General features: G+C 49.3%; 1 protein-coding gene across 1 annotated transcript; it reads left to right on the forward strand.

The window, feature by feature from the left end:
* The first annotated feature begins 137 nt into the window (after positions 1 to 137).
* LOC109877645 (neurensin-1) lies at positions 138 to 14690 on the forward strand. Its single transcript, XM_031821152.1, has 3 exons — positions 138 to 246; positions 6169 to 6441; positions 14263 to 14690. The coding sequence occupies exons 2-3, from the start codon at positions 6256 to 6258 to the stop codon at positions 14659 to 14661; spliced, it is 585 nt and encodes a 194-aa protein (XP_031677012.1). The 5' UTR covers positions 138 to 246; positions 6169 to 6255; the 3' UTR covers positions 14662 to 14690.
* The last annotated feature ends 1015 nt before the right edge of the window (positions 14691 to 15705 follow it).

The following is a 15705-nucleotide window of genomic DNA, read 5'->3' on the forward strand; positions in this document are numbered from 1 at the left end:
AAAAAAACTTCTTTCCCATAGACTTTGTCCAACGAACCATGGCGGAGTTAGTGCCTACAAAAATGACGCCATTATACTGTTATCCTCTATTGGGCAAGTCGACAAGACATAGATCTAACGCCTGCGCAGAAGCCAGCGTGAGTCTGAATCATCGATAGGGCGACTGTCGGAGCTAAGAATCTAGAGTGATGGGACCTGAGTGAAGGAACAGCCGCGAGTGATCACTCTCCAAGCCGGTTATGACAGGTATATTTCATTCGGATATTCGCTTTAACGGTTTTTTAAAAACGGGTTTATAGTGGAAACGACTGTACTGGGCTATCTGATGTGGATTACATAATAGTGGTGGAGATATGGTTGGCTGTATGGCTTTTCAACATCTGGAAGTAACATTTAAAATGAGAAAATGTCTTGATCTACTGTCTCAACATTTAGGGTGTGATTAACTGTCGAGTTATGTATTTATTTTTGGAAAGAACTAGACAGAAGACGTGTTGTCAGACTCAATAGTGTTTGTAGTTTTGTAAATAGACAGTTGACTTCCCAATCTCAACTTTATTTAGCCTATAGCATGCGCCTGGTGTGGCTTAGAATCCAAAGCATATCCGTTTACTTTGACGATAACAGCTTGTAGCCTCATCGATTACATGGTTTGATGCTATTATCTTAGATAAAAGATGTCTCAAGGGGACTGTGAAAGCAAGACGAAGGAAGGACGTGTGTGTCAGAGCAGTATGGCGTCATGTCTTACGTCTCTGCCTCCATGGGTAGAGCGAATTCACATTCAGCACCATGGACAGCGATATCTCTCTCTCTCGCTCTCTCTCTCGCTCTGTCGTCGCAGTCATTGAGCTATAAAAGAAGGTCGCATTTTGCCGGGTTACTTTCCTTCGTGTTTCGGTTTAAATGTTAATTATTTGAGATTCTAGAATGTGTTGGGTTCCAATTGGTGAGAGAACATGATCAAAACAAGATCAGGTGTTTTGACCACTGGCATTCACGTGACCTTATAATTGGTATGACAGAGGTTATTATATCGGATACGTTTTGTCGTTTCTGGTGTGTTTGTTTACTTGACAACTAGGTTTGTGTTTACATTGAATATTACTCATCAACGCATTGGATTGGAACAAATGACGCTGTGGGCTCTTCAGAGACATATTTATTATGTATGACAGAGATTGCCAAGGAGTACACAAACTATACATATTGCATATCTCATTATTAGCATTTTGCATAATACTAAATGCTGAATATTTAAAGTCATTATTTTGCCATATGCACATTCGATTTTATTTGGCCTCTATTTTAAAGACCAAGGTCTCTTTCACAGATAAGCCCTGCTTACACATCATTTACAAAATACAAAAAATACAACTACATCCTTCAGCACGACTACATATAGACAACAGAAGTGTTATTCATTCAGAGAGAGTCTACATAACATCCTTCAACACTGACTACATGTAGACAACAGAAGTGTTATTCATTCAAAAGAGTCTACATAACATCCTTCAACACTGACTACATATAGACAACAGAAGTGTTATTCATTCAAAAGAGTCTACATAACATCCTTCAACACTGACTACATATAGACAACAGAAGTGTTATTCATTCAGAGAGAGTCTACATAACATCCTTCAACACTGACTACATATAGACAACAGAAGTGTTATTCATTCAGAGAGAGTCTACATAACATCCTTCAACACTGACTACATATAGACAACAGAAGTGTTATTCATTCAGAGAGAGTCTACATAACATCCTTCAACACGACTACATATAGACAACAGAAGTGTTATTCATTCAGAGAGAGTCTACATAACATCCTTCAACACGACTACATATAGACAACAGAAGTGTTATTCATTCAGAGAGAGTCTACATAACATCCTTCAACACTGACTACATATAGACAACAGAAGTGTTATTCATTCAGAGAGAGTCTACATAACATCCTTCAACACTGACTACATATAGACAACAGAAGTGTTATTCATTCAGAGAGAGTCTACATAACATCCTTCAACACTGACTACATATAGACAACAGAAGTGTTATTCATTCAGAGAGAGTCTACATAACATCCTTCAACACTGACTACATATAGACAACAGAAGTGTTATTCATTCATAGAGAGTCTACATAACATCCTTCAACACTGACTACATATAGACAACAGAAGTGTTATTCATTCAGAGAGAGTCTACATAACATCCTTCAACACTGACTACATATAGACAACAGAAGTGTTATTCATTCAGAGAGAGTCTACATAACATCCTTCAACACTGACTACATATAGACAACAGAAGTGTTATTCATTCATAGAGAGTCTACATAACATCCTTCAACACTGACTACATATAGACAACAGAAGTGTTATTCATTCAGAGAGAGTCTACATAACATCCTTCAACACTGACTACATATAGACAACAGAAGTGTTATTCATTCAGAGAGAGTCTACATAACATCCTTCAACACTGACTACATATAGACAACAGAAGTGTTATTCATTCAGAGAGAGTCTACATAACATTCTTCAACACTGACTACATATAGACAACAGAAGTGTTATTCATTCATAGAGAGTCTACATAACATCCTTCAACACTGACCTCATGTAGACAACATAAGTGTTATTCGTTCAGAGAGAGTCTACATAACATCCTTCAACACTGACTACATATAGACAACAGAAGTGTTATTCATTCAGAGAGAGTCTACATAACATTCTTCAACACTGACTACATATAGACAACAGAAGTGTTATTCATTCAGAGAGAGTCTACATAACATTCTTCAACACTGACTACATATAGACAACAGAAGTGTTATTCATTCAGAGAGAGTCTACATAACATCCTTCAACACTGACTACATATAGACAACAGAAGTGTTATTCATTCAGAGAGAGTCTACATAACATCCTTCAACACTGACTACATATAGACAACAGAAGTGTTATTCATTCAGAGAGAGTCTACATAATATCCTTCAACACTGACTACATATAGACAACAGAAGTGTTATTCATTCATAGAGAGTCTACATAACATCCTTCAACACTGACTACATATAGACAACAGAAGTGTTATTCATTCAGAGAGAGTCTACATAACATCCTTCAACACTGACTACATATAGACAACAGAAGTGTTATTCATTCAGAGAGAGTCTACATAACATCCTTCAACACTGACTACATATAGACAACAGAAGTGTTATTCATTCATAGAGAGTCTACATAACATCCTTCAACACTGACTACATATAGACAACAGAAGTGTTATTCATTCAGAGAGAGTCTACATAACATCCTTCAACACTGACTACATATAGACAACAGAAGTGTTATTCATTCAGAGAGAGTCTACATAACATCCTTCAACACTGACTACATATAGACAACAGAAGTGTTATTCATTCAGAGAGAGTCTACATAACATTCTTCAACACTGACTACATATAGACAACAGAAGTGTTATTCATTCAGGGAGAGTCTACATAACATCCTTCAACACGACTACATATAGACAACAGAAGTGTTATTCATTCAGAGAGATTCTACATAACATCCTTCAACACTGACTACATATAGACAACAGAAGTGTTATTCATTCAGAGAGAGTCTACATAACATCCTTCAACACTGACTACATATAGACAACAGAAGTGTTATTCATTCATAGAGAGTCTACATAACATCCTTCAACACTGACCTCATGTAGACAACATAAGTGTTATTCGTTCAGAGAGAGTCTACATAACATCCTTCAACACTGACTATATATAGACAACAGAAGTGTTATTCATTCAGAGAGAGTCTACATAACATTCTTCAACACTGACTACATATAGACAACAGAAGTGTTATTCATTCAGAGAGAGTCTACATAACATCCTTCAACACTGACTACATATAGACAACAGAAGTGTTATTCATTCAGAGAGAGTCTACATAACATCCTTCAACACTGACTACATATAGACAACAGAAGTGTTATTCATTCAGAGAGAGTCTACATAACATCCTTCAACACTGACTACATATAGACAACAGAAGTGTTATTCATTCATAGAGAGTCTACATAACATCCTTCAACACTGACTACATATAGACAACAGAAGTGTTATTCATTCAAAGAGAGTCTACATAATATCCTTCAACACTGACTACATGTAGACAACATAAGTGTTATTCTTTCAGAGAGAGTCTACATAACATCCTTCAACACTGACTACATATAGACAACAGAAGTGTTAGCAGGCAGCAGGCAGCAGGTAGCAGATAGAAGGTAATAGGCAGCAGGTAGCAGGCAGCAGTCAGCAGATAGAAGGTAATAGGCAGCAGGTAGCAGGCAGCAGTCAGCAGATAGAAGGTAATAGGCAACAGGTAGCAGTCAGCAGATAGAAGGTAATAGGCAGCAGAGTAGCAAGTAGCAGGTAGCAGGTAGAAACACAACCTAATATCCTGAACAGGTAGAAGGTAGAAACACAACCTAAAATCCTGAACAGGTAGCAGGTAGCATGTAGCAGGCAGCATGTAGCAGGCAGAAATGCAACCTAATAACCTGAACAAGTAGCGGATAGCAGGTAGCATGTAGCAGGCAGCATGTAGCAGGCAGAAACGCAACCTAATATCTTGAACAAGTAGCAGGTAGAAGGTAGAAACACAATCTAATATCCTAAACAGGTAACAGGCAAAAATACAACCCAATATCCTGAACAGGTAGCAGGTAGCATGTAGCAGTCAGAAACACAACCTAATAACCTGAACAAGTAGCAGGTAGAAACACAACCTACATCCTGAACAGGTAGAAGGTAGAAGGTAGAAACACAACCTGAAATCCTGAACAGGTAGCAGGCAGAAACACAAACTGATATCCTGAACAGATAGCAGGTAGAATGTAGCAGGAGGCATGTAGCAGGCAGAAATACAACTACATATCCTGAACAGGTAGCAGGTAGCAGGTATAAACACACCTGATATCCTGAACAGGTAGGAGGTAGCAACACAACCTGATATCCTGAACAGGTTGCAGGTAGCAGGTATAAACACACCTGATATCCTGAACAGGTAGGAGGTAGCAACACAACCTGATATCCTGAACAGGTAGCAGGTAGCAGGTAGCAACACAACCTGATATCCTCAACAGGTAGCAGGTAGCAACACAACCTAATATCCTGAACAGGTAGCAGGCAGCCATACAACCTGATATCCTGAACAGGTAGCAGGCAGAAGGCAGCAGGCAGAAACACAACCTAATATCCTGAACAGGTTGCAGGTAGCAGGTATAAACACACCTGATATCCTGAACAGGTAGGAGGTAGCAACACAACCTGATATCCTGAACAGGTAGCAGGTAGCAGGTAGCAACACAACCTGATATCCTCAACAGGTAGCAGGTAGCAACACAACCTAATATCCTGAACAGGTAGCAGGCAGCAATACAACCTGATATCCTGAACAGGTAGCAGGTAGCAACACAACCTAATATCCTGAACAGGTTGCAGGTAGGAGGTAGAAACACAACCTAATATCCTGAACAGGTAGCAGGCAGCAACACAACCTGATATCCTGAACAGATAGCAGGTAGCAGGTAGCAGGCAGCAACAAAACCTAATATCCTGAACAGATAGCAGGTAGCAGGTAGAACACAACCTAATATCCTGAACAGGTAGCAGGTAGCAGGCAGCAACACAACCTAATATCCTGAACAGGTAGCAGGCAGCAACACAACCTAATATCCTGAACAGGTAGCAGGTAGCAGGCAGCAACACAACCTAATATCCTGAACAGATAGCAGGCAGCAACACAACCTAATATCCTGAACAGGTAACAGGTAGCAGGCAGCAACACAACCTGATATCCTGAACAGGTAGCAGGCAGCAACACAACCTAATATCCTCAACAGGTAGCAGGCAGCAACACAACCTAATATCCTGAACAGGTAACAGGTTGCAGGTAACAGGCAGCAACACAACCTGATATCCTGAACAGGAACAGATGGGTGATTCAAAATGGGAGCAACACTGTGGTTGATCATTCAGCATTGTAGCTCTCTCCATAATAAAACTGTTTATGCGTGTGTGTGTGTGTGTGTGTGTGTGTGTGTGTGTGTGTGTGTGTGTGTGTGTGTGTGTGTGTGTGTGCAGGCAGTGGCACCCGGTGTGTGTGAGGTTAGTGTGGTGCTCTCTCTCTCTCTCTCTCTCTCTAGACAGAGCTGAGGTGAAAGGGTCAGGATGGCTTCCGCCTGTGCTGAGATCTGTGGGTCAGACTACGCTGAACAGACGCAGCACGACCAGAGATACGGCGTCAGATCATACCTCCACCAGTTCTACGAGGAGTGTACTGCCTCCATCTGGGAACGCGACGAAGATTTTCAGATTCAGAGATCGCCTAGTCGGTGGAGCTCTGTCCTCTGGAAGGTATGATATATATGAGAGAAGAGATATTGAGAGGGTATTGGGTCAAGGTGCTGTAAACATCCTGACATGGTCTGGGTAGTGTATTGTGCCAGGTTACTGTAAACATCTGCCTGTTCAGGTCTGTCTAGTGTTAGGAACCCTGACCCTGTCTCTCCCTCCCCCAGGTCTGTCTAGCGTTAGGAACCCTGACCCTGTCTCTCCCTCCCCCAGGTCTGTCTAGCATTAGGAACCCTGACCCTGTCTCTCCCTCCCCCAGGTCTGTCTAGTGTTAGGAACCCTGACCCTGTCTCTCCCTCCCCCAGGCCTGTCTAGTGTTAGGAAATCTGATCCTGTCTCTCCCTCCCCCTGATCCTGAACCCTGATCGTGTCTCTCCCTCCCCCAGGTCTGTCTAGTGTTAGGAACCCTGATCCTGTCTCTCCCTCCCCCAGGTCTGTCTAGCGTTAGGAACCCTGATCCTGTCTCTCCCTCCCCCAGGTCTGTCTAGTGTTAGGAACCCTGATCTTGTCTCTCCCTCCCCCAGGTCTGTCTAGTGTTAGGAACCCTGATCTTGTCTCTCCCTCCCCCAGGTCTGTCTAGAGTTAGGAACCCTGATCCTGTCTCTCCCTCCCCAGGTCTGTCTAGCGTTAGGAACCCTGATCCTGTCTCTCTCTCCCCCAGGTCTGTCTAGTGTTAGGAACCCTGATCCTGTCTCTCCCTCCCCCAGGTCTGTCTAGAGTTAGGAACCCTGATCCTGTCTCTCCCTCCCCCAGGTCTGTCTAGAGTTAGGAACCCTGATCCTGTCTCTCCCTCCCCCAGGTCTGTCTAGTGTTAGGAACCCTGATCCTGTCTCTCCCTCCCCCAGGTCTGTCTAGTGTTAGGAACCCTGATCCTGTCTCTCCCTCCCCCAGGTCTGTCTAGTGTTAGGAACCCTGATCTTGTCTCTCCCTCCCCCAGGTCTGTCTAGAGTTAGGAACCCTGATCCTGTCTCTCCCTCCCCCAGGTCTGTCTAGTGTTAGGAACCCTGATCCTGTCTCTCCCTCCCCAGGTCTGTCTAGCGTTAGGAACCCTGATCCTGTCTCTCCCTCCCCCAGGTCTGTCTAGTGTTAGGAACCCTGATCCTGTCTCTCCCTCCCCCAGGTCTGTCTAGCGTTTGGAACCCTGATCCTGTCTCTCCCTCCCCCAGGTCTGTCTAGAGTTAGGAACCCTGATCCAGTCTCTCCCTCCCCCAGGTCTGTCTAGAGTTAGGAACCCTGATCCTGTCTCTCCCTCCCCCAGGTCTATCTAGTGTTAGGAACCCTGATCCTGTCTCTCCCTCCCCCAGGTCTATCTAGCGTTAGGAACCCTGACCCTGTCTCTCCCTCCCCCAGGTCTGTCTAGAGTTAGGAACCCTGATCCTGTCTCTCCCTCCCCCAGGTCTGTCTAGCGTTAGGAACCCTGAACCTGTCTCTCCCTCCCCCAGGTCTGTCTAGCGTTAGGAACCCTGATCCTGTCTCTCCCTCCCCCAGGTCTGTCTAGTGTTAGGAACCCTGATCCTGTCTCTCTGCCCCAGGTCTGTCTAGAGTTAGGAACCCTGATCCTGAACCCTGATCCTCTCTCCCCCTCCCCCAGGTCTGTCTAGCGTTAGGAACCCTGATCCTGTCTCTCCCTCCCCCAGGTCTGTCTAGCGTTAGGAACCCTGATCCTGCCTCTCCCTCCCCCTGATCAGGAACCCTGATCCTGTCTCTCCCTCCCCCAGGTCTGTCTAGCGTTAGGAACCCTGATCCTGTCTCTCCATCCCCCAGGTCTGTCTAGAGTTAGGAACCCTGATCCTGTCTCTCCCTCCCCCAGGTCTGTCTAGCGTTAGGAACCCTGATCCTGCCTCTCCCTCCCCCTGATCAGGAACCCTGATCCTGTCTCTCCCTCCCCCAGGTCTGTCTAGCATTAGGAACCCTGATCCTGTCTCTCCATCCCCCAGGTCTGTCTAGAGTTAGGAACCCTGATCTTGTCTCTCCCTCCCCCAGGTCTGTCTAGAGTTAGGAACCCTGATCCTGTCTCTCCCTCCCCAGGTCTGTCTAGCGTTAGGAACCCTGATCCTGTCTCTCCCTCCCCCAGGTCTGTCTAGTGTTAGGAACCCTGATCCTGTCTCTCCCTCCCCCAGGTCTGTCTAGAGTTAGGAACCCTGATCCTGTCTCTCCCTCCCCCAGGTCTGTCTAGAGTTAGGAACCCTGATCCTGTCTCTCCCTCCCCCAGGTCTGTCTAGTGTTAGGAACCCTGATCCTGTCTCTCCCTCCCCCAGGTCTGTCTAGTGTTAGGAACCCTGATCCTGTCTCTCCCTCCCCCAGGTCTGTCTAGTGTTAGGAACCCTGATCTTGTCTCTCCCTCCCCCAGGTCTGTCTAGAGTTAGGAACCCTGATCCTGTCTCTCCCTCCCCCAGGTCTGTCTAGTGTTAGGAACCCTGATCCTGTCTCTCCCTCCCCAGGTCTGTCTAGCGTTAGGAACCCTGATCCTGTCTCTCCCTCCCCCAGGTCTGTCTAGTGTTAGGAACCCTGATCCTGTCTCTCCCTCCCCCAGGTCTGTCTAGCGTTTGGAACCCTGATCCTGTCTCTCCCTCCCCCAGGTCTGTCTAGAGTTAGGAACCCTGATCCAGTCTCTCCCTCCCCCAGGTCTGTCTAGAGTTAGGAACCCTGATCCTGTCTCTCCCTCCCCCAGGTCTATCTAGTGTTAGGAACCCCGATCCTGTCTCTCCCTCCCCCAGGTCTATCTAGCGTTAGGAACCCTGACCCTGTCTCTCCCTCCCCCAGGTCTGTCTAGAGTTAGGAACCCTGATCCTGTCTCTCCCTCCCCCAGGTCTGTCTAGCGTTAGGAACCCTGAACCTGTCTCTCCCTCCCCCAGGTCTGTCTAGCGTTAGGAACCCTGATCCTGTCTCTCCCTCCCCCAGGTCTGTCTAGTGTTAGGAACCCTGATCCTGTCTCTCTGCCCCAGGTCTGTCTAGAGTTAGGAACCCTGATCCTGAACCCTGATCCTCTCTCCCCCTCCCCCAGGTCTGTCTAGCGTTAGGAACCCTGATCCTGTCTCTCCCTCCCCCAGGTCTGTCTAGCGTTAGGAACCCTGATCCTGCCTCTCCCTCCCCCTGATCAGGAACCCTGATCCTGTCTCTCCCTCCCCCAGGTCTGTCTAGTGTTAGGAACCCTGACCCTGTCTCTCCCTCCCCCAGGCCTGTCTAGTGTTAGGAAATCTGATCCTGTCTCTCCCTCCCCCTGATCCTGAACCCTGATCGTGTCTCTCCCTGCCCCAGGTCTGTCTAGTGTTAGGAACCCTGATCCTGTCTCTCCCTCCCCCAGGTCTGTCTAGCGTTAGGAACCCTGATCCTGTCTCTCCCTCCCCCAGGTCTGTCTAGTGTTAGGAACCCTGATCTTGTCTCTCCCTCCCCCAGGTCTGTCTAGTGTTAGGAACCCTGATCTTGTCTCTCCCTCCCCCAGGTCTGTCTAGAGTTAGGAACCCTGATCCTGTCTCTCCCTCCCCCAGGTCTGTCTAGCGTTAGGAACCCTGATCCTGTCTCTCTCTCCCCCAGGTCTGTCTAGTGTTAGGAACCCTGATCCTGTCTCTCCCTCCCCCAGGTCTGTCTAGAGTTAGGAACCCTGATCCTGTCTCTCCCTCCCCCAGGTCTGTCTAGAGTTAGGAACCCTGATCCTGTCTCTCCCTCCCCCAGGTCTGTCTAGTGTTAGGAACCCTGATCCTGTCTCTCCCTCCCCCAGGTCTGTCTAGTGTTAGGAACCCTGATCCTGTCTCTCCCTCCCCCAGGTCTGTCTAGTGTTAGGAACCCTGATCTTGTCTCTCCCTCCCCCAGGTCTGTCTAGAGTTAGGAACCCTGATCCTGTCTCTCCCTCCCCCAGGTCTGTCTAGTGTTAGGAACCCTGATCCTGTCTCTCCCTCCCCAGGTCTGTCTAGCGTTAGGAACCCTGATCCTGTCTCTCCCTCCCCCAGGTCTGTCTAGTGTTAGGAACCCTGATCCTGTCTCTCCCTCCCCCAGGTCTGTCTAGCGTTTGGAACCCTGATCCTGTCTCTCCCTCCCCCAGGTCTGTCTAGAGTTAGGAACCCTGATCCAGTCTCTCCCTCCCCCAGGTCTGTCTAGAGTTAGGAACCCTGATCCTGTCTCTCCCTCCCCCAGGTCTATCTAGTGTTAGGAACCCTGATCCTGTCTCTCCCTCCCCCAGGTCTATCTAGCGTTAGGAACCCTGACCCTGTCTCTCCCTCCCCCAGGTCTGTCTAGAGTTAGGAACCCTGATCCTGTCTCTCCCTCCCCCAGGTCTGTCTAGCGTTAGGAACCCTGAACCTGTCTCTCCCTCCCCCAGGTCTGTCTAGCGTTAGGAACCCTGATCCTGTCTCTCCCTCCCCCAGGTCTGTCTAGTGTTAGGAACCCTGATCCTGTCTCTCTGCCCCAGGTCTGTCTAGAGTTAGGAACCCTGATCCTGAACCCTGATCCTCTCTCCCCCTCCCCCAGGTCTGTCTAGCGTTAGGAACCCTGATCCTGTCTCTCCCTCCCCCAGGTCTGTCTAGCGTTAGGAACCCTGATCCTGCCTCTCCCTCCCCCTGATCAGGAACCCTGATCCTGTCTCTCCCTCCCCCAGGTCTGTCTAGCGTTAGGAACCCTGATCCTGTCTCTCCATCCCCCAGGTCTGTCTAGAGTTAGGAACCCTGATCCTGTCTCTCCCTCCCCCAGGTCTGTCTAGCGTTAGGAACCCTGATCCTGCCTCTCCCTCCCCCTGATCAGGAACCCTGATCCTGTCTCTCCCTCCCCCAGGTCTGTCTAGCGTTAGGAACCCTGATCCTGTCTCTCCATCCCCCAGGTCTGTCTAGAGTTAGGAACCCTGATCTTGTCTCTCCCTCCCCCAGGTCTGTCTAGAGTTAGGAACCCTGATCCTGTCTCTCCCTCCCCAGGTCTGTCTAGCGTTAGGAACCCTGATCCTGTCTCTCCCTCCCCCAGGTCTGTCTAGTGTTAGGAACCCTGATCCTGTCTCTCCCTCCCCCAGGTCTGTCTAGAGTTAGGAACCCTGATCCTGTCTCTCCCTCCCCCAGGTCTGTCTAGAGTTAGGAACCCTGATCCTGTCTCTCCCTCCCCCAGGTCTGTCTAGTGTTAGGAACCCTGATCCTGTCTCTCCCTCCCCCAGGTCTGTCTAGTGTTAGGAACCCTGATCCTGTCTCTCCCTCCCCCAGGTCTGTCTAGTGTTAGGAACCCTGATCTTGTCTCTCCCTCCCCCAGGTCTGTCTAGAGTTAGGAACCCTGATCCTGTCTCTCCCTCCCCCAGGTCTGTCTAGTGTTAGGAACCCTGATCCTGTCTCTCCCTCCCCAGGTCTGTCTAGCGTTAGGAACCCTGATCCTGTCTCTCCCTCCCCCAGGTCTGTCTAGTGTTAGGAACCCTGATCCTGTCTCTCCCTCCCCCAGGTCTGTCTAGCGTTTGGAACCCTGATCCTGTCTCTCCCTCCCCCAGGTCTGTCTAGAGTTAGGAACCCTGATCCAGTCTCTCCCTCCCCCAGGTCTGTCTAGAGTTAGGAACCCTGATCCTGTCTCTCCCTCCCCCAGGTCTATCTAGTGTTAGGAACCCTGATCCTGTCTCTCCCTCCCCCAGGTCTATCTAGCGTTAGGAACCCTGACCCTGTCTCTCCCTCCCCCAGGTCTGTCTAGAGTTAGGAACCTTGATCCTGTCTCTCCCTCCCCCAGGTCTGTCTAGCGTTAGGAACCCTGAACCTGTCTCTCCCTCCCCCAGGTCTGTCTAGCGTTAGGAACCCTGATCCTGTCTCTCCCTCCCCCAGGTCTGTCTAGTGTTAGGAACCCTGATCCTGTCTCTCTGCCCCAGGTCTGTCTAGAGTTAGGAACCCTGATCCTGAACCCTGATCCTCTCTCCCCCTCCCCCAGGTCTGTCTAGCGTTAGGAACCCTGATCCTGTCTCTCCCTCCCCCAGGTCTGTCTAGCGTTAGGAACCCTGATCCTGCCTCTCCCTCCCCCTGATCAGGAACCCTGATCCTGTCTCTCCCTCCCCCAGGTCTGTCTAGCGTTAGGAACCCTGATCCTGTCTCTCCATCCCCCAGGTCTGTCTAGAGTTAGGAACCCTGATCCTGTCTCTCCCTCCCCCAGGTCTGTCTAGCGTTAGGAACCCTGATCCTGCCTCTCCCTCCCCCTGATCAGGAACCCTGATCCTGTCTCTCCCTCCCCCAGGTCTGTCTAGCGTTAGGAACCCTGATCCTGTCTCTCCATCCCCCAGGTCTGTCTAGAGTTAGGAACCCTGATCCTGTCTCTCCCTCCCCCAGGTCTGTCTAACGTTAGGAACCCTGATCCTGCCTCTCCCTCCCCCTGATCAGGAACCCTGACCCTGTCTCTCCCTCCCCCAGGTCTGTCTAGCGTTAGGAACCCTGACCCTGTCTCTCCCTCCCCCAGGTCTGTCTAGTGTTAGGAACCCTGACCCTGTCTCTCCCTCCCCCAGGCCTGTCTAGTGTTAGGAAATCTGATCCTGTCTCTCCCTCCCCCTGATCCTGAACCCTGATCGTGTCTCTCCCTCCCCCAGGTCTGTCTAGTGTTAGGAACCCTGATCCTGTCTCTCCCTCCCCCAGGTCTGTCTAGCGTTTGGAACCCTGATCCTGTCTCTCCCTCCCCCAGGTCTGTCTAGCGTTAGGAACCCTGACCCTGTCTCTCCCTCCCCCAGGTCTGTCTAGTGTTAGGAACCCTGATCCTGTCTCTCCTTCCCCCAGGTCTGTCTAGCGTTAGGAACCCTGATCCTGTCTCTCCCTCCCCCAGGTCTGTCTAGCGTTAGGAACCCTGATCCTGTCTCTCCCTCCCCCAGGTCTGTCTAGAGTTAGGAACTCTGATCCTGAACCCTGATCCTGTCTCTCCCTCTCCCAGGTCTGTCTAGTGTTAGGAACCCTGATCCTGTCTCTCCCTCCCCCAGGTCTGTCTAGAGTTAGGAACCCTGATCCTGTCTCTCCCTCCCCCAGGTCTGTCTAGAGTTAGGAACCCTGATCCTGTCTCTCCCTCCCCCAGGTCTGTCTACTGTTAGGAACCCTGATCCTGTCTCTCCCTCCCCCAGGTCTGTCTAGCGTTAGGAACCCTGATCCTGTCTCTCCCTCCCCCAGGTCTGTCTAGAGTTAGGAACCCTGATCCTGTCTCTCCCTCCCCCAGGTCTGTCTAGAGTTAGGAACTCTGATCCTGTCTCTCCCTCCCCCAGGTCTGTCTAGAGTTAGGAACCCTGATCATGTCTCTCCCTCCCCCAGGTCTGTCTAGCGTTAGGAACCCTGATCCTGTCTCTCCCTCCCCCAGGTCTGTCTAGCGTTAGGAACCCTGATCATGCCTCTCCCTACCCCAGGTCTGTCTAGCGTTAGGAACCCTGATCCTGTCTCTCCCTCCCCCAGGTCTGTCTAGTGTTAGGAACCCTGATCCTGTCTCTCCCTCCCCCAGGTCTGTCTACTGTTAGGAACCCTGATCCTGTCTCTCCCTCCCCCAGGTCTGTCTAGCGTTAGGAACCCTGATCCTGTCTCTCCCTCCCCCAGGTCTGTCTAGAGTTAGGAACCCTGATCCTGTCTCTCCCTCCCCCAGGTCTGTCTAGAGTTAGGAACTCTGATCCTGTCTCTCCCTCCCCCAGGTCTGTCTAGAGTTAGGAACCCTGATCATGTCTCTCCCTCCCCCAGGTCTGTCTAGCGTTAGGAACCCTGATCCTGTCTCTCCCTCCCCCAGGTCTGTCTAGCGTTAGGAACCCTGATCATGCCTCTCCCTACCCCAGGTCTGTCTAGCGTTAGGAACCCTGATCCTGTCTCTCCCTCCCCCAGGTCTGTCTAGTGTTAGGAACCCTGATCCTGTCTCTCCCTCCCCCAGGTCTGTCTAGCGTTAGGAACCCTGATTCTGGTGACAGGCCTCATTGTCCTACTGGTGGGCTACGCCACCCCGACTAAGATCGAAGCGTTCGGGGAAGACGAGCTCCTCTTCGTGGACGGCCACGCCGTCCTCTTCAACCGAGCCTTGGACGTGTGCAAGCTGACGGGCGCCGTACTGTTCTGCGTGGGCGGCGGGCTGATGGCTGTAGGTCTCCTCCTCTCAGCCTTCTCTAAGAGCTACTCCAAGGAGGAGCTGTACCTGCAACAGAAGTTTAAGGAGAGGCTGGTTGATATCCAGAATACGGTCCATCCCGTCACCAGAGCCCCTACTCCGGGGGAGAGTAAGATCCCTGTCACCCTGTCTAAAGTGCAAAGTGTCCAGCCCAACTCAGAGACATAACAGTTGTCAATGTAGTAGTGAGAGGTAGATTATCAGTGGTGTTCATGTGTCCTTGTTCCTAACCCTTCTAAAGGTCAGTTTATGTCATCTTAGTACTACTCCTTACAAACCCTGTGTTTCCAGCACTTACACTCAGGGCTGCAGGAGGATTCACACAGCTCCTGTCATGTAACGCTGTGGAATCAAGGCTGCAGGAGGAATCACACAGCTCCTTTCATGTAACGCTGTGTAATTAAGGCTGCAGGAGGAATCACACAGCTCCTTTCATGTAACGCTATGTAATTAAGGCTGCAGGAGGAATCACACAGCTCCTGTCATGTAATGCTGTGTAATTAATGCTGCAGGAGGAATCACACAGCTCCTTTCATGTAACGCTGTGTAATTAAGGCTGCAGGAGGATTCACACAGCTCCTTTCATGTAACGCTGTGTAATTAAGGCTGCAGGAGGATTCACACAGCTCCTTTCATGTAAATCTACTGGCTGGGTTGCAATCATGTACCTAGACCAAGAAACTAACAGACTCACTGTATAGAGCAGTGGGTCTCACCCTGGGGTACTTATCCTATCCACAGGGGTACTTATCCTATCCACATGGGGTACTTACCCTATCCACATGGGGTACTTATCCTATCCACATGGGGTACTTATCCTATCCACATGGGGTACTTATCCTATCCACATGGGGTACTTATCCTATCCACATGGGGTACTTATCCTATCCACATGGGGTACTTATCCTATCCACATGGGGTACTTATCCTATCTACATGGGGTACTTATCCTATCCACAGGGGTACTTATCATATCCACAGGGGGTACTTTTCCTGTCCACAGGGGTACGTATCCTATCCACAGGGGAACGTATCCTATCCACAGGGGTACTTATTATATTCACAGGGGGAACTTATCCTATCCACATGGGGTACTTATCCTATCCACAGGGGTATGTATCCTATCCACAGGGGGTACGTATCCTATCCACAGGGGTACTTATCATATCCACAGGGGGTACTTTTCCTGTCCACAGGGGTACGTATCCTATC

Source organism: Oncorhynchus kisutch, unplaced genomic scaffold (genome assembly GCF_002021735.2).
Source record: "Oncorhynchus kisutch isolate 150728-3 unplaced genomic scaffold, Okis_V2 scaffold3891, whole genome shotgun sequence".
In the NCBI taxonomy this organism is placed as follows: Eukaryota; Metazoa; Chordata; class Actinopteri; order Salmoniformes; family Salmonidae; genus Oncorhynchus; species Oncorhynchus kisutch.

Bases quoted from the DNA above. Each gene is read 5' to 3' on its own strand.
- LOC109877645 (XM_031821152.1), top strand. From the start codon at position 6,256: ATGGCTTCCGCCTGTGCTGAGATCTGTGGGTCAGACTACGCTGAACAG. The intron at 6,442-14,262 runs GTATGATATATA...TCCCTCCCCCAG, and splicing joins GGAGCTCTGTCCTCTGGAAG to GTCTGTCTAGCGTTAGGAAC.